Source organism: Sprattus sprattus, assembly GCF_963457725.1.
Source record: "Sprattus sprattus genome assembly, chromosome: 10".
Classification (NCBI taxonomy): Eukaryota; Metazoa; Chordata; class Actinopteri; order Clupeiformes; family Clupeidae; genus Sprattus; species Sprattus sprattus.
The window spans coordinates 13,785,155-13,804,692 of NC_137908.1; the positions used below are offsets into that span (position 1 = coordinate 13,785,155).

Consider the following 19,538-nt stretch of genomic DNA (forward strand, 5'->3'; position numbering starts at 1 on the left):
TTTCATCTTAGAGACATAAAGAACAACCACGGAAACATTGAACCCTTTTTTTTTTTTAAATATATACAGTTCAAAAATAAATAAGCACTTTGTCAGGGAAATAGAACTGATGTCTTGCACATTTTAGTATCTGAGGTTTCTGCTGCTAAGGACCCACCCATTAGCAAATGACAGCTATTCATATGATAAGGGTGATTCAGTGGTCTGCATTGGGTCATGGTGTGGCGAGATAACCTCCGGGGGTAGTGGGCCACAAAGACATTCCAGGGCCATTAGGTATTGGCCTTTGTCTTTGACTGAGGTGTCCCAGGTTTGTTTACACTAACTCATCAATATGCATTTGTAGGGACACATATTTCGAGAGGCACAGGTCACTCTGAAATTATAAATATGCAGTAGTGAAACAAGACACACTTTCTGAATGCTAAGCTAACATATGTATAGCCAACACCTATGTTTACAAGGTTCAGAAATAAAAAGTCTTTACAATGTGTTTTTGTACAAAGTATGAGCACCTCTGAAACAATGTTTTTCCAAGGGTATGCTTACATTTGATTTAAATTAAACCTTTTTTTACTACATTCCTTTTACTTACATGTTATTATTGCTGAGGTCTTCTAGAATATAATCAGATATTCCATTTGTGCATCAATGTTTTTAGTTAAGGAAAATGTGCAAAAACACCCAGGCATATCAGACAACTTAGAAAAGTCGAAAAGGCATTGGACTGTAGAGTGTTTTAACTCACAAATTTCAAAACCCTTATAGCTGAGGGTAGCAATGACTAATTTCCTGCTTGGGTTCCGACTTTGACAGGAGGTAATAAGAGATTGTGACCAGGAAATCAAGACATCATGGAGTACACATTTCGGGCCGTCACCCAGACTCCTGGGATTATTATTTGGCGAATAGAGGTACAGTTCATCTGATACCATTGCAAATATTTGTAACATTAAGCAAAGCTGCAATTTTTTGGCTACACAACCATGTGACTACACAATATTGGTTAACAATTCAGTGTTGATTGTTCAATGTCACACTTAAACTCATTTGATTTACACACAGGTGTTTTGTCAGACATTATTTCAATCATGCTCTTTTTATTAATATATATAATTTCAGAATTCTATTGCACAGAAATATTTTAACAGATATTATTTACATGCTATGTCATACCCTCAATACACTTGAATATACTGCTTTAAATGTGTTCTTGGGCACTTTGGCACAGAGAACATCTAAATGTGTTCTGTACTCATCAGAGTGTCCTAAGGGAATTCTGGAGGCTTCATCGCCATCTTGATTTGTTTTACAGAAAATGGAGTTAGTTCTGGTTCCAGAGAAATCCCATGGAAATTTCTTTGAGGGCGACTGCTACGTGCTCATTTATGTAAGTGCTGGATGTGAACAGACCGCTTTTAGGACAGAAAACTCACATATGAATACATCAAATTAGTTTACAATGCTCTGGTGAAAGGCACTGTCTGCATTTCCATCTGCTTTGCGTGTCTATCTGGATGCCTGAGATCATTATCTGCAGGGCGCTTCCCTTGACCCCCTTCTGCTGCCATGCTTCCCCTCTTCCAACTCCTCACTTCCCTCTACCCATTCTCTTTCTCTGTCTTCCTTTTGGAGTACTTATATGTTATGTTATGTTATGTTATGTTATGTTATGTTATGTTATGTTATGTTATGTTATGTTATGTTATGTTATGGTAGTGTGGTACGGTGTCCTGTCCTAAGAATTTCAGTGCCCAGTCCGACTCTGTTGTTCTGTCTATCTGACAATAAAAAGACTTGACCTGACTTTCACGTACACTGCTTTGACCCCCGTTCACGCTCTCGTCCGTGTGTGTTTATTCTTGCATCATGTCACCTTTCTTCCTCTTTACTTTGAACCTCCCTCTTTTCCTAATGTGTTTATATCTCTCTACGCTCCCGTCCACAGAGTCGACCTTGCTTCTCTCTTCCTGTCTTCCTCTTTCCCACTATCTCTCCATCTACTCAGTCTCTCTTTATCCAGCGGTCTTTCTCTCTATCTTCCTCTTTAAGTAGTTATTTCCTCATCATGCCTGTTTCTTCCCTATTCTACACACCTACCAAGTATACACTTGCTACTGTGTACTCACCTGTGCACACCTTTACACTCATATTTAATAGTCACCTAATAACCCCTCTCTCGCTCTCTGTCACACACACTTACACTCACATACACAAACCTAAAACACAAACCTAAAACACACACACTTTGCTTGACCCCCTCTCCGCTTTAGACTCGGAAGGTCAGTAACGCTGTGTTCTATGACATCCACTATTGGATCGGCTCCGAGTCCAGCCAGGATGAGCAGGGGGCAGCCGCTGTGTACACCGTGCAGCTGGACGAGTTCCTGGGTTCCGGTCCGATCCAGCACAGAGAGGTCCAGAACCATGAGTCTGACACGTTCCGTGGATACTTCAAGCAGGGCGTCATGTAAGGCCTCTCGAGGGCATTCAAGCAGAAGCTAATACAAGGATGTGTTGTTTTGAGATGCAAAAAGGATTATATTTAGTTTGTTTAACAAAATACACGAGTGCCCAAATCTTTGTCACAGGTGTCTTTGTTTTTCTTCAGCTACAAGAAGGGTGGTGTGGCCTCAGGCATGAGGCACACTGAGGTTAACACCTACGATATCCAGAGACTCCTACATGTGAAGGGCAAGCGAAGAGTTACTGCAATGGAGGTACAGCAAGAAAGGCTCAATCTACATTCCCATTCCGGGGAAAAGCCAAACCTTCAGACTCATGAGTGTTTTGACTGCTCTATGCAACCCCAATCAGTCATCTACAGAGCTAGCCTTCAATCAGCCCTGCATCACCACAAAGTTTCTGCTCAAATGCTCCAATAAATGTAGGCAAGTGCAGAGGACTAATTTGAATTGCGGTGCATGGTTCTCCTTTGTCTTGTTTCATCTGAACAGGTAGAGATGAAGTGGCAAAGCTTTAACCTGGGCGATGTGTTCCTGCTGGACACGGGCAAAGTCATCATCCAGTGGAATGGCCCAGAGAGCAACAGACAGGAGAGGCTGAAGGTATGACTCCTCACTTCCTGATTCATTTCTGTCCGCCCCTTATTGGCCAGTTAGTCTAAGCTACAGTTTATTAGACTTCCCAAAAATAAATACTATTGATTACAATTAGGCTATCTAGAAGGCTACTGTCCAGCAAACTGCTTCATTCAGCAATAGTGCAAGGTTTCATTATTGATCTGTTATCAGTTAATGTAGAAAGGTATATTTGCGGTAGGAAGAATGCTCTTACAGGAAAGAGAGGGATACAGAAGCAGACCATAGGCTGGTGGAAGTGTGGGCAACAATAAATATAACTGAAATGATTATCACAGTGCTTTTGTTTGCACAACAACACACATGTTCCTCTCCCTCCCGTCTTTTTCCTTTTCCCCCAAATGATAACCACTGATCTGAAATATCCAGTATAGTGGAGTGCAATCATGTTACTGAATGATTGCATGATGTAGGGTGTAGGGTGTTTTTGAAGTTCAGGTTTCAGAATAGCACATCAGTGTAGAGTTCTAGAGGGATGCTGACTGCAACAGTTCTGGTCCCCATTGAGGCCGAAACCTTCCGGAGGGCAGTCCAACGATGGTTATGATTCCAGAGGGCGTATAAATGTTCCTCAGCGTAATGTACCTTGCCTTGGGTCGGTATAATATAAAAACAAAATGCCAAGTCATCCTGCACCTATCATCACTGCTTCCAACATGCCTCCAGGGCATGCAGCTGGCCAAGGACATCCGTGACCGAGAGAGGGGGGGTCGGGCGGAGATCGGGGTGATCGAGGGCGATGTGAAGGGGGACAGCCCCCACCTGATGGAAGTCCTGAAAAGTACTCTGGGAGAGCAGCCGGACAGGCTGTCCAGTGCAGTACCTGATGACACACCTAACCAGGAGCAGAAGTGCCAGCTCACCCTCTACCAGTAAGAGGAGAGTAGGAGTGTGTTCATAAACGTCTGTTTCATTCATAGATTAATTCAGATTATTATTATTTCAAATAACTGTTCTCCATTTGAATATTACCTACTGAGTTTTTTGATGTCACAACATACAATTATTCTGGTCATAATATTTGTTTGGAATATTGATTCTTCATGCAGATTCTGAACTTGTTCTTTTTGCTTGTTGTAACTTTTTCCCTTTGATAGTGGCTTACATGTTATGTTGTCTGAGAAACACATCTCCTTCTGTTCCCAGTGTCTCAGATGCTGATGGTGTGATGAAGGTGACAGAGGTCGGGGCTAGGCCACTCGTGCAGGATTTATTAAATCATGACGTATGTAGGCTCAAAGATTCACTTTATTCTTCATTTACACTCTAACATTAGATCTGTTTAGGACTTAAAACTAAATACTTAAAACAAATTGAATATAAATAGGTTATGCAATGTTAAAGTCTGACAATTCTGTTGAAATCCTGTGTTCTAAATACAGTATATAAGGTTGAAATAGAGATTGAGGTGGAGCAGGAGTAGGGTGCTTATGTTGATGTGCTTTCAGTAGTGCAGTGATATTGGAGCTGCTCCACTCAGTGAGTTATGATCTCTTTATCCATGAACATGGGCTGCCATGCCCATTTTGATGATTAGTTTTTCAGATTTGTTCCTGTTTATTTAGATTATTGTCAGAATGGTCCTGTGATCTCAGTGCTAATCAGGATAATGTTTTGGTTTTCAGGACTGCTATTTCTTGGACCAGGGAGGGCTGAAGGTGTTTGTGTGGAAAGGGAAGAAAGCCACCAAGGCTGAGAGGCAGACTGCCATGTCAAGAGCTCTGGTATGGATGAATTAGTTCCTTCATTAATCCATTGTGAGAGAGGGGATATTTTTTGTAGTCTTCTGCTCCATACCACAATACATCTTGATGATTGCCAAGCCCTTACCCTCACCCAGCCTGAAAAGAGGAATGACAGATATTGGCGGTTACTTTCAGCACAAAATAAAATTGTGAAAAACAGTGTGACTACACTCTACCTCTGGTCTGGTTCTCTTTCTTACCAGGAGTTTATTAAGCTGAAGGGGTATTCCCACACCACCAACGTAGAGACGGTGAACGACGGGGGAGAGTCTGCTCTCTTCAAGCAGCTCTTCCAAAGCTGGCGGGTCAAAGAGCAGACGGTTGGCCTAGGGAAAACACACTCAGTGGGGAGAGTGGGTGAGTGGTGCAACCTGACAAGATCATCTGCACCGTCACTGGATTTGCACGACACAGCCGTCATTTGTGCTGGGGTTAATGCAGAGAAGAGTTTTAGTATGGCTGTCAGGAGTGTGTGTGTGTCTGTGTGTGTCTGTGTTTTTGAATGGTACTTTTTGATAAGCATATGTTTAATGTTTTCGTATACACGTCTACACATACTGTACACCATTGAAATAATGTGGCCATGAGGTCTCCGCTGTTCTTCCTCTGAGCTTGGTGACTGATCTCAGTCATTTTGTGTCTGCAGCCAAAGTGACCCAGGAGAAGTTTGATGCCAGCAGGATGCACGTGATGCCAGAGATTGCTGCCCAAGAGCGCATGGTTGATGATGGGAGTGGAGTAGTGGAGGTACGAGATGGGTAAGAGGTGGTGGGAGGGGAAGAGGGCAAAGGGTAGGAGAGGAGACATGAGGAGAGAAGTGGAGTCAAGAACGGTGAGGGTAGTGCAAGAGAAGCGATGGTGAAGATAGGAGAGGGGAAGAAAGGCCATTTGGAACGGAAGTCTCAAACGGCCATTTGGGACGGAGGTCTCAAAGTTCACACAGTGGCTGAAAGGAAGTGACCTTGCAGAAACATATAGTGGCTGTCTTTTAAACTCTCCTCCCTTTGTCTTGTTGATGGTAGAATGTCAAGCCAGTCATTTTCTCTGTTCTCTGTTTTGCATTTTGTCTCAAACCCAAGTCTCTTCTTTAAAAATCACAAGATGTTTGCACTCATTGAGTGTATATTGTTAATAATTATAATAAAACTTCAACAATATTTGATATAAGCTGAGACCAGGGCGTTGGCCTCTAAACACCCTCATGTTGAGGCTCATGTCTCGTTACACAGACATTCTCTGACCTTAGGTATTTGATTCTTCTAGGTTATACACATGATGATTGGTCCGATCACAATTCAATTGTGAAATGTGCAGCCTCATTGTTATGCTAAGCACAAGACCTGTCTGATCTCCTATAGGTGAAAAGTAATTACCAACAGGGCTGGACGTGATATACATTCATCATGGCGGTGAACAAAGTCTTGCGCTGTCACAATTATGTAGAGAATGGGTGGGTCCATTTGTTCAGCAAACGTGATCTATCACCATGAGAGGGAGCTGTTAGTTCTTTACATGCAGACATGGAGAGCTTGTTACTGCATCAGTGTGAAGTGCAAGAGAAGAGGTGATGAAGATAGGAGAGGGGAAGAAAGGAAAAGAGAAAGGGGAAACAGTGAGGAGGAGATGAACAGGGACACAGAAAATGAGCAGATGGAATAAGATAAAAATGGAACGGCCATTTGGGACGGAAGTCTCAAAGGTCACACAGTGGCTGAAAGGAAGTGACATTGCAGAAACAGGACAAGTGACTGTCTTTTAAACTCTCCTCCCTTTGTCTTGTTGATGGTAGAATGTCAAGCCAGTCATTTTCTCCCAGAATGCATTTGTTTTGCATTCTGTCTCAAAACCCAGGTCTCTTTGGAATTCACAAGATGTTTTCAGTCATTGTATGTAATGATATCGTTAAATAATCATAGCAATACTTCGGCAATATTTTATATATGCTGACACCAGGGTGTTGGCCTCTAAACACCCTCGTGTTGAAGCTCATGTCTCGTTACACAGACATTCTCTGATCTTTGCATCTTTGATCCTTCTAGGTTATACACATGATGATTGGTCCGATCACAATTTGATTGTGAAATGTGCAGCCTCATTGTTATGCTAAGCACAAGACCTGTCTGATCTCCTAAAGGGCTGGATGTTATATACATTCATCATGGTGGTGAATGCAGTCTTGCTGTGTCAGAGACATATAGAGAGTGTTGATAGTTTTTCATATGCAGACATGGAGAGCTTGTAACTGCATCAGTGTGAAGTGCAAGAGAAGAGGTGATGAAGATAGGAAAGGGGAAACAGTGAGGATGAGATGAACAGGGACACAGAAGATGAGCAGATGGAATAAGATAAAAATGGAACGGCCATTTGGGATGGAGGTCTCAAAGATCACACAGTGGCTGAAAGGAAGGGACAGTGCAAAAACATAATAGTGACTGTCTTTTAAACCCTCCTCCCTTTGTCTTATTGATGATAGAATGTCAAGCCAGTCATTTTCTCCCAGAATGCATCTGTTTTGCATTTTGTCTCAAAACACAAGTCTCTTCTTTAAAAATCACAAGATGTTTGCACTCATTGAGTGTATAGATATTGTTAAATAATTCTAACAAAATTTCAACAATATTTTATACAAGCTGAGACCAGGGCGTTGGCCTCTAATCACCCTCATGTTGAAGCTCATGTCTCGTTACACATACATTGTCTGACCTCAGCAACTTTGATCCTTCTAGGTTATAAACATGATGATTGGTCAGATCACAATTAAATTGTGAAATGTGCAGCCTCATTGTTATGCTAAGCACAAGACCTGTCTGATCTCCTATAGGTGAAAGGTAATAACCAACAGGGCTGAACGTGATATACATTCATCATGGCGGTGAACAAAGTCTTGCGCTGTCACAATTATGTAGAGAATGGGTGGGTACATTTGTTCAGCAAACGTGATGTATCACCATGAGAGGGAGCTGTTAGTTCTTTACATGCAGACATGGAGAGCTTGTTACTGCATTAGTGTGAAGTGCAAGAGATGAGATGATGAAGATAGGAAAGGGGAAGAAAGGTAAAGAGTAAGGGGGGACACTGAGGATGAGATGAGCAGGGACACAGAAGATGAGCAGATGGAATAAGATAAAAATGGAACGGCCATTTGGGACGGAAGTCTCAAAGGTCACACAGTGGCTGAAAGGAAGTGACATTGCAGAAACAGGACAAGTGACTGTCTTGTAAACTCTCCTCCCTTTGTCTTGTTGATGGTAGAATGTCAAGCCAGTCATTTTCTCCCAGAATGCATTTGTTTTGCATTCTGTCTCAAAACCCAAGTCTCTTTGAAATTCACAAGTTGTTGGCACTCATTGTACGTAATGACATGGTAAAATAATAAGCAATACTTCAGCAATATTTTATATATGCTGAGACCAGGGTGTTGGCCTCTAAACACCCTTGTGTTGAAGTTCATGTCTCGTTACACAGACATTCTGTGATCTTTGCATTTTTGATCCTTCTAGGTTATACATATGATGATTGGTTTTATCACAATTTGATTGTGAACTGTGCAGCCTCATTGTTATGCCAAGCACAAGACCAGTCTGATCTCCTATACGGCTGGATGTTATATACATTCATCATGGTGGTGAATGCAGTCTTGCTGTGTCAGAGACATATAGAGAGTGTTGATAGTTCTTCATATGGAGAGCTTGTAACTGCATCAGTGTGAAATGCAAGAGAATAGATGATGAAGATAGGAGAGGGGAAGAAAGGTAAAGACAGGAGGAACAGTGAGGAGAAGATGAGCAGATGGAATAAGATAAAAATGGAACAGCCATTTGGAACGGAGGTCTCAAAGATCACACAGTGGCTGAAAGGAAGTGACCTTGCAGAAACATAGTGACTGTCTTTTAAACTCTCCTCCCTTTGTCTTGTTGATGGTAGAATGTCAAGCCAGTAATGTTTTTTCCCAGAATGCATCTGTTTTGCATTTTGTCTCAAAACACAAGTCTCCACTTTAAAAATCACAAGATGTTTGCCCTCATTGAATGTATAGATATTGTTAAATAATTATAACAATAATTCCACAATATTTTATATATGCTTAGACCAGGGCGTTGGCCTCTAAACACCCTCATGTTGAGGCTCATGTCTCGTTACACAGACATTCTGTGATCTTTGCATCTTTGATCCTTCTAGGTTATACACATGATGATTGCTTTTATCACAATTTTATTGTGAAATGTGCAGCCTCATTGTTATGCTAAGCACAAGACCTGTCTGATCTATAGGCGAAAGGTAATAACCAACAGAGCTGGATGTGATACACATTCATCATGGTGGTGAATACAGTCTTGCTCTGTCACAATTATGTAGAGAATGGGTGGGTACATTTGTTCCGCAAACGTGATCTATCGCCATGAGAGGGAGCTGTTAGTTCTTCACATGCAGACATGGAGAGCTTATTACTGCATCAGTGTGAAGTGCAAGAGAAGAGGTGATGAAGATAGGAGAGGGGAAGAAAGAAAAATAGTAAGGGGAAACAGTGAGGATGAGATGAACAGGGACACAGAAAATGAGCAGATGGAATAAGATAAAAATGGAACGGCCATTTGGGACGGAAGTCTCAAAGTTCACACAGTGGCTGAAAGAAAGTGACATTGCAGAAACAGGACAAGTGACTGTCTTGTAAACTCTCCTCCCTTTTTTTGTCTTGTTGATGGTAGAATGTCAAGCCAGTCATTTTCTCCCAGAATGCATTTGTTTTGCATTCTGTCTCAAAACCCAAGTCTCTTTGAAATTCACAAGTTGTTGGCACTCATTGTACGTAATGACATGGTAAAATAATAAGCAATACTTCAGCAATATTTTATATATGCTGAGACCAGGGTGTTGGCCTCTAAACACCCTTGTGCTGAAGCTCATGTCTCGTTTCACAGACATTCTCTGATCTTTGCACCTGTGATCCTTCTAGGTTATACACATGATGATTGGTTTTATCACAATTTCATTGTGAAATGTGCAGCCTCATTGTTATGCTAAGCACAAGACCTGTCTGATCTCCTATACGGCTGGATGTTATATACATTCATCATGGTGGTGAATGCAATCTTGCTGTGTCAGAGACGTATAGAGAGTGTTGATAGTTCTTCATATGCAGACATGGAGAGCTTGTAACTGCATCAGTGTGAAATGCAAGAGAAGAGATGATGAAGATAGGAGAGGAGAAGAAAGGTAAAGACAAAGGAGGAACAGTGAATAAGATAAAAATGGAACAGCCATTTGGGATGGAGGTCTCAAAGATCACACAGTGGCTGAAAGGAAGTGACCTTGCAGAAACAGGAAAAGTGAATGTCTTGTAAACTCTCATCCCTTTGTCCTGCTGCTGGTGCATTACAGGTATGGCGGATTGAGAACCTGGAGCTGGTCCCTGTAGAGCCAGAGTGGCATGGCTACTTCTATGGCGGGGACTGCTACCTCATCCTGTACACCTATCAAGTCAACATCAGGAAGAACTACATGCTCTACATATGGCAGGTAACAGCCCACTTCCACAGGATGGACCTGTGCCACTAAAAACAGAGCAGTCACAGGTTATTTATAAGAATGGGTTGAGTCTGGATTTTTTACACTAAAACCAAAAAAATGTTGTCAGTTGAGCTTTAAACCCTTTTTTCAATTTCAATTTAAGTTAAAATGTACAGTATTTGGCAAATGCTTTAGTCCAAAACCATTGAGATTGAAAAAAGAGGAGCTAAATTGGGATACTCATGAAGAACTGTGTGATGTTTGGCTTGGTGTTCCCAGTACAGATCAATATAGATGCTGTATTGTGCCTTTATATTTGTGTGAAAAACTGTTGTAAACAACAGGAGTAAACACCACATGAAATAGTCTCCTGGGCCAGATGAGGGCCAGATCTGGGCCAGATCGGTAGCTGCTTGATGTAGAAAATAATCTGAGCCGATTTAAATCCCAACAAGAAAGAATTCAAAACAGGTCACATTGAGTGGGATAGCACGATCTCGTGATGTAGATACAAGTGCCTAGAAATAGAAGTCCGCTGGTGGCATCTCTCTGCAGGGCAGACACGCTACGCAGGATGAGCTGGCGGCCAGTGCCTTCCAGGCTGTGGAACTGGACCAGAAGTACAATGACGAGCCTGTCCAGGTGAGGGTGACCATGGGCAAGGAGCCCAGGCACTTCATGGCCATGTTCAAGGGCAAGATGGTCATCTTTGAGGTGAGTGCAATATTAAACCATCACCTTAATAAATGCTCAGTAATTCAGAATGCTGCTCTTGCAGGCCTGCTGCTATGCACTGTTTTCTTAACTGACTTATTCTGTGGCACTCTTAGTTAGATGAATACACCTGATTCAGCTAGTCAAGAGCGTTGATTGATTTCAATACAAATGATCAGGTGCGCCTGGGACAGGAATGCATAGAATGTCAGTCCAGGGCACCCCAAGAGCAGAATTGAGAACCCCAGCGTCATGGTTGCGGATTTATCAGATGCCTGAAAGTCACATATCGGCGTCATATGACGTCATACACAGGGGGTTCAGGAAGTGTAACGTACTTTCAGGCATTGGTAGGGGTACCGAGACCGAGTTTTTAGCCTTATACTCTTACCCTAACCCTAACCCTAAAAAATCCTAAGAAAAAGTTGATTCTGACACTTAGAAACACTACGTCACTTCCGGTATGTGACTTTGATAAATACGCAACCCACCGTCATAGGAACTGTATTTGTGTCATGTGACCACTCTGTGCTCAGAGGTCATGACAAAGGTCCGATTTCTATCCCAACCAGTTCAAAGGTATTTGACTGCAAGACATTTGATGGAGATGATTCTAACATAGATAGATAGACAGAAAGATAGAGTTCTTTGTTCTCAAAAGGGACATTTCAGAATCATGGTGCCATAGGTTATATTATACGGAAATAAACAAACATATGTGTTCTTCAGGGTGGCACCTCTAGGAAAGGGGGTTCAGATCCAGAGCCGCCAGTGCGACTGTTCCAGGTCAGCGGTTCTGACCCGTCCAACACCAAAGCCATCGAGGTCCCCGCCCTGGCTGGCTGCCTCAACTCCAATGATGTTTTTCTGCTAAAAAGCCAGGCTGGTATTTACCTGTGGTGTGGAAAGGTATGTGGGCACACAGCATGAAGGAGGATGTGTCTGTGTGAGTGCGGACATTTTGATGGATTTGTAAGTGATTATGAGTGTGACTGAGTTTCTCTGTCTGGGGATTGTTTGTGAGTGCGAGTGCTATTCTATGCCGGTGTGTACAAATTCCTCTGCACGGGTGTGCATGCGCGAGTGAGTGGGAATTGTCTCTCCAAAAATGACAATTCAAATGACAAAAATCTTACTTAGACAAAAATCGTACCCTGTTTATTTGCAACGTATCTCAGGGGGAGTACTTGTACTCCATACCACTGCAGTTTGTAATCTTTTTTTAGCTTATTGTGTTGTCCGTGTTGCACTAACAGGAGCAGCACTCCACATTTCGTTGTATGCAAATACAATGACAATAAAGGCTTTCAAACTCCAGCAGCTGATTTGAATCCTGCATTGGACTGGTAGAACGTCTACTAAATTCTACAAGCCATGCATTTTCTCCCAGAATGCATCTGTTTTGCAGTCTTTCTCAAAACACAAATCTCTTCTTTAAAACATAGAAGATGTTTGCACTCATTGAATGTATAGATATTGTTAAATAATTATAACAATACTTCCACAAAAGTTTATATATGCTGAGACCAGGGTGTTGGCCTCTTACCACCCTCATGTTGTTGCTCATGTCTCAATACACAAAGATTCTCTAACCTTTGCATCTTTGATCCATCTAGGTTATACATATGATAATAGGTTTTTTTTATCACAATTTAATAATTGTGAAATGTGCAGCCTCATTGTTATGCTAAGCACAAGACCTGTCTGATCTCGTATAGGGCTGGATGTGATATACATTCATCATGGTGGTAAATGCAGTTCTGCTGTGTCAGAGATAAGTTGAGAGTGGGTGGCTTCAGCAAACATGAGAGGGTGTTGTTAGTTCTTCACCTGCAGACATGGAGAGTTTGTAACAGCATCAGTGCATGCTTGGCTCATCCATTTCCTGTCCCTTACACCACACACTGTGTTTCCCCCTTCCCCTGTAGGGCTCCAGTGGTGATGAGAGAGCCATGGCCAAAGAGATCAGCAAGGTCATTGGACCAGACAATGCTGAAGAGGAGACCATCGCAGAGGGGCAGGAGCCTGGGGAGTTCTGGGTGTTGTTGGGAGGCAAGGCCCCGTATGCAAATGATAAGAGGTATGCTGTGGGATGGAGGATTGATCTTAAATTCACTTTTCAGATTTATAGTGTTGAGGTTAGTGAGAAAAACTAATGGTAACTTCAACACAAACACAAATCAAGTTAGCATTTCTTCAGCAGAGAAAAACCTCAATTTATTCATTACTTTAGAGCGAGCTTTACTAATCTAGTATGGTCATAAAGTGGATATGAGACTACGTAGTGATGGTAACACTCAACACCTGACCTTCAAATACCTGTCCTAACCACAATGGCGTAATGGCAAACATTTTAAACAGAAATTAGTCTTGAAAGATTAAGTTATTTAAAGTTTGTTTTAAGGTTAATGCTAAATTATTGGACATAAAAGTTAACTTCACACCATATGCTAAAAATGGGGGATAAATGTGTTAAAACACAAAACAAACATAGTGTCCACCAGCATCAGAAGCATGGTGAAAATGCAAGGCCCCCTTCTGAAGGCCAACAGCTTGGCATTTATCCACACAATCAAGCAAATTATGCTCATTAACCACCCAAAGGCTGTTGCACTGCCACTGCAAACATTCGGTTCTAGGGATTATGGGTAAATGCCACTTTCTTGTTTTAATGTTTAATTTGGCTTTGAAGAGTTTTGTGCGGCTTCTCAAGATGTGTGCATGGTAAAACAGCTCATGAGCATTATAACGGCGTAGGTTATGTTTGAGAGTATGGTCAGGATCACCATTATAGAGAGGACCACAGGCCAAATCCAATTCAGATATCTTCATAAAAGATATTGCTTTCTGTTACTTTAAAATGTGTAAGAATAGAATTTCAAGGGTATGTTGTTCATCTGAGTCTTCCCTTCTGTGTAAGAGGCCTAAGAGTAAATAGAACTCTAAAAGTGGTAGCACCTTTAGATTGAAGTTGACATATCAATTATGTACGTCCAGATATTGAACCCTACATATGAGATTTGACACATGCTGTGTGTGTTTCAAAGGTGCTCCCATTTGTGCGTAAGGGTAGTCAGACCATCAGTACACTTGAAATGGTTTCAGAAGTTAAGCGAATTTGCAATTTTGAGGTTATGTTACCAAACAATACATACTCTGTAGTAACAGTTTAAAGTTTTACCACTTACGAGTAATCAGTTACTTTAAATACTTTTTTAATTTTGAGGCAATCAGTTTTCCCCCTTATACTGAGTAAAGCTAATTTATAAGAATTTACAGCGAAGTATGAGAAACATTGAGTATTCCAACAGGGGGTTAGATTGCTGTGTGTAATTCGATCACCAATTGGAAGTAACAATCTCTACATTCAGTCTTTTTAAATATTTATTTAATATCCTTAGAAAGACGCCTTTGGTTCTGGAAACGTTCAGTTTCAGACTTTTAATCAGAAAATCTCGAGGTCTCTGGAGACATTTAATCACATGGGTCTCACCACCTCCTCAGACTGCAGCAGTCCTCAATGGATCATCAGCCACGCCTCTTTGAATGCTCCAATAAGACAGGGCGATTTACTGTCTCTGAGGTTACGGAATTCACTCAAGATGACCTCAGCGAGGATGACGTCATGCTTTTAGACACATGGGATCAGGTACATAACACATTCATTACAAATTACCTTTAAATGTGCAAAAAAGTACAACCCCAAATGAAAAAAGTTGGGACAGTATGGAAAATGCAAATAAAAAAAGAAAGCTGTGATTTATAAATTGACCTTGACTTGTATTTCATTGCAGACAGTATGAACACAAGTTTTTTCATGTTTTGTCTGTTCAACTTCATTTGATTTGTAAATATACATCCAAATACTTCACCTTTCACTGTGCATAACAAGGAATCTGGAGGAATTTCAGTGCATAAAGGGCAAGGGCACAAGCCTTAGCTGAATAACCGTGATCTACGAACCCTCAGATGGCACTGCATCAAAAACCGTCTTTCATCTTTAAGCGGTATAACCACATAGGCTCAGGATCACTTTGGCAAACACAAATAATTGTCAGGTTTTACACACCTGAGGTCACGGTGAATTTATTCTCTGCCTTTTCCCATCCTGGCCCATCCTTCCTCCAGGACCCCCCAGGTGTTCGGTTCTTTTAGCATGTTTTTTCTGTTGGGGTTCTTAGTGGAGGAAATCCCTTGTGAACACAGGGAGAACATGCAAACTCCACACAGAAAGGCCCGGGAGATAGCCCACCTGAGCACTGAAGGGCTGGGGCGGACCTACCCCCCAGAGCCAACAGCGCCCCATGCGGGACCCATGACCTTCTTGCTGTGAGGCGGCAGTGCAAGCACCTGAGCCACCGTAGTTACATCCACAAATGGCAGTTAAAACTTTACCGTGCCAAAGGGAAGCCTTATGTTAACCATGTCCAGAAGTGACGTCGACTTCTTTGGGCTCGGAAGCCTCTGGGATGGACCATCACACACTGAAAACGTGTACTGTGGTCAGACGAATCAGTTTTTCAGGTCTTTTTGGAAGAAATATACCATCCAGACTGTTACCAGCAACAAGACCAAAAGCCAGGGTTTGTCATGGTGTAGGGTTGAATCAGTGCCTCTGGCAAAGGTTTGTTTGGGGGAAGAATGGGACAAAGTAACACCTGAAACACTTCCTCACTTGGTGGCTTCAGACCCTAAAGTGTTGTGAAAAGGAATGGCAATGTTACAAAGTGATAAATGCTTTACTGTCCCGACTTTTTGGGAAATATGTTGCAAGAATTTGAATTAAGTGTTTTTAAAAAAAAAACAATCAAATTCATGAGGTAAAGCATCAAATAATGTGCTGTTGAAGAGAATTTACAAATCACTGTTTTCAGTTATAATTTTAACATAATTTATACCATCCAAACTTTTTCTGATTTGGGGTTGTAGAATAACAAACCATTATCACTTATTTCACAAACATTTAATAATGCCTGCCAAATAAGCTTAGCTTTCAACTACCTGTCAACTACCTGTCAGCTAACCCTTACCATAATCACAATTCAACTCCAAACCATTCTTCATGATAATGGAGAGACAGATTGTCTATTGTTTCCGTATAGGAGAGACAGCATATTCAAAAGTGAGAGATGATAGGTGTTCAGTACCGATGGTATAAGTCACTGTGCTACAAATATGCCAGACATAATGTTCATAATAAAATCAACAATGATTTGGCATACATTATGCACACATACACCAGGACTGTGCTTATCACCATGACGCCACCAGAGCTATCATTTTTATTTTTTATAGCGGACCTCCCCTTTGTGACTCCTGCTGCCATCTGTTGCAGGTCTTCCTGTGGGTGGGTAACCAGGCCAATGAGGAGGAGCGTAAAGAGTCGGTGGTAACCTGTAAGGAGTACCTGCGTACCCACCCTGGCTCCCGCGACCCTGACACCCCCATCCTGCTTGTCAAGCAGGGCTTTGAGCCCCCCACCTTCTCTGGCTGGTTCTTGGCCTGGGACCCTTCCAAATGGAGTGTGAGTGAACGAGGGTCTGCATTTGGAGAGCAGAGTTGTCATATGAGAAAAAGGAATATCTGCCTGATGTCCATGCACAGCCCTACATTAATAGTGTTTCAGTGTGTGCATGTGCACGTGTGTTTGGGTATGTGTATGTCTGTGTATGTGTATGTGTATGCAAATACATAAGTATGTGTGTGTGTGTGTTTTTGATGAAATGTCACAGCATTGTAAATTATCTCCACTCTTTTAGGGAGGGAAAACGTATGAACAGCTGAAGTTGGAGCTAGGGGAAGTGACATCACTGACCCGAGTGCCTGTAAGGATAATCCACTATGTTTTGTAAAACTTTTACTACATGCTTTATAACTCAATTAGGAATGTATGTAAAGTGACTATAACTTCTGAACGGATCTACCTGCAGGAAGAGGACAGCAGCGCAGATAGCAATATCACCTTCAAGAGCTTCCCTGCTGAGGATCTTATCAACAAACAAGCCGAAGAGCTCCCTGAGGGAGTGCATCCTGCCCACAAAGAGGTCAGCATGGTCACTTTAATTAATTCTAAAGTTGCATCCAACATTAGTTTCTAATCTCCTAATTGGTGTGTAAATATAGCTAAAGGTTGTACAGACTGACGAATTGAGAAAAACAGAGGGGAAAATAATAAGTGACAAGCCATTCAGAATGTTCATTTGGGTGATGGTTTTTGATTGACCAGATATGACATGAATGCTGGCAGGAGGTTTTTGGAGTACAGATTTAATGATTTTTAACTGTTTGTTTGGCCAGCATTGTTCATCAAAAACATAAATTCCAGACACATTCATTTTTAACTTTTTTTTCTCTCACAAACACCCATTTACTCTTCTTTCACCCTCTCTCCATCATCCAGAAACACCTTTCAGACACAGACTTCAAGGATATATTTGGAGTGTCTAAAGACGAGTTTGCCAATATGCCACCGTGGAAGCAGATCAGCTTGAAGAAGGGGAAGGGATTGTTTTAATTATATGCACTGTAATAAAACATTGTCAACGCATCCTTTTTTGTGATTTAATTATCAACGTCATAAACCTTCGTCAGTCTGTTGTTTTTATCATTTTAATGAAGTGACTTAATAACATTTAAAATATATAAAATATCTGATATGTAAAGCAACATTGTTTTAATTATATTGCCCTGCGTTCCTGTTTATACCAACAAACCAACGATATCAACTGTATGCATATGAATATATGAAAAATACATGATTCCACTACCTGCCCTTGTAGCCTGTGTAACCTCAGAGATAGGTTTGCCCTATGATGTCAATCTCACATGTTTTACATTGTGTATTCTCATGTGTGTTGATTAAGAGGTAGGAGTAATGTATTGGTTGATTTAGCCATTGACATCATGACCATTTCATTTGTTTGTCTACAGTCATAGTATATTTGCCATTTTTAAATCTGTTCAGATTCTTTTGATAGAATCGTCCAAATATAACTGAATAAAACCACATCCACATTCATATTGTATGTATTATTTTACTTAAATAACACAGGGCAGGAAAGCTGCCCCTTGAAATGTGAAAAAATATAAGATGGTGCATCCATTGAAGGACCTTCACCTTGACTTCATTGTTCCATCTTAATTAGGAGGACAATCAGCAATCAAAAAAATTACATTTTCATAGCATGCTATTCACTGCCCAGTGCCCACCAAATGGATACCTCTTTAGCTAAATAAAGTATCTCAAATTGAAAAAGTTCAGGCTTTATTCTGCAATATAACATGCATAGATGAATTAATTTGCAACAGAAAACATACTACTTACATAGAGTAGTACAATGTTTATTCACTACAACTATAACAAAACACACAAGCAAATATAACTATTGGGGTGTTGTGGAGACAATACGATGTTTTAATGGAAAGCATAATGAAATAATAATGTGAATAATATAAATAATATTTTGTGTGATTTCGATGTTTTACCACAGGTCTACACTCATGTCCTGTGGGAATGTGTGCATTATTCACAATCAATGTACTAGAGTAATGTTACAGTTTCAGCTCCTTCCTCCTGCGGATCGATGGAACTGTCGAGTCGTTTCACCATGGAGAAAGCATCGCGACCAGTGAAGGGCCTGAGGCTGGAGCTCTTGCTGAGCCCTGAGCCAAAACGCGGGGGCGGGGGTGCTTGGTGAGAGGGGGGTGGTGGGACCCCTTGTGGCAAGGGCAGATTGTACCCTGAAGTTAAGATCTGAGCACGTTCACTGCTGGTGCCCGCAGAGGCTTCCCTGGCATGGACTGGTAATGGGGGTAGCGGCCCTTTCCTTATTGCCAGGGGCAAAGACTCCCTTTTGGGTCTGGGGAGGGTTCCTGGGGGGCTTGGGGATGATTTAGACAGAGCTGGTTTCACTTTAAGAGAAAGCTTTTCGGTTGAGACATCTGGAGAGGCAGTGAACATGCCAATGCTCTGTGGTGAAGCAGGTGCTGGCCTTAAAGATACAAGAAATGCAGTCACCGACAGCACATAGTCAAATGCAATGTTATTCCCAGAATGCAGAAATAATTAAACACGTCAGATAATACTTCTATTTTATGCTTTTTTCTTATTGAAACAAGACGGCACATGAAGGCAAAGTCAGTGTTTGGGTGCGTTGGAAGTAAAAAAAAAAAAAAAAATCAGTTGATGTTTTCTATGATGACTGTTTTTCACCCGAAACTGTAATTATGACCCAATATTGTATTTTTGTAACTGTGATGTGTGATTATGTCTACTATTATTTGCACTAGACTGGGGTCTTATGTTGAACAGATATACAGTGGTACTTCGGTGCTCACTTGAGGTCTGTTGGTGAGCTGAGATGACCTTTCTCCCGCATCACCCACAGATGTCGCCCTGAGGTGGAGTCAAGACTATAAGTTCTCATTAACATCTGAGGCCGAGCTGCAGACCAAAAGTAGTTTGGCATTG

At 41.5% G+C, this 19,538-nt stretch overlaps 1 protein-coding gene across 1 annotated transcript; it reads left to right on the plus strand.

Annotated features, from left to right (window-relative positions):
- Nucleotides 1-854: 854 nt before the first annotated feature.
- Nucleotides 855-17,582, plus strand: avil (advillin; the record flags this gene model as incomplete). Its single annotated transcript, XM_080846608.1, has 19 exons — nucleotides 855-914; nucleotides 1,316-1,390; nucleotides 2,274-2,470; nucleotides 2,612-2,720; nucleotides 2,958-3,068; nucleotides 3,768-3,973; nucleotides 4,248-4,326; nucleotides 4,727-4,825; nucleotides 5,050-5,203; nucleotides 5,493-5,593; nucleotides 10,226-10,363; nucleotides 10,910-11,068; nucleotides 11,798-11,977; nucleotides 12,997-13,148; nucleotides 14,573-14,717; nucleotides 16,404-16,592; nucleotides 16,828-16,893; nucleotides 16,999-17,112; nucleotides 17,469-17,582. The coding sequence occupies 19 exons, from the start codon at nucleotides 855-857 to the stop codon at nucleotides 17,580-17,582; spliced, it is 2,448 nt and encodes an 815-aa protein (XP_080702734.1).
- Between the last annotated feature and the right edge of the window lie 1,956 nt (nucleotides 17,583-19,538).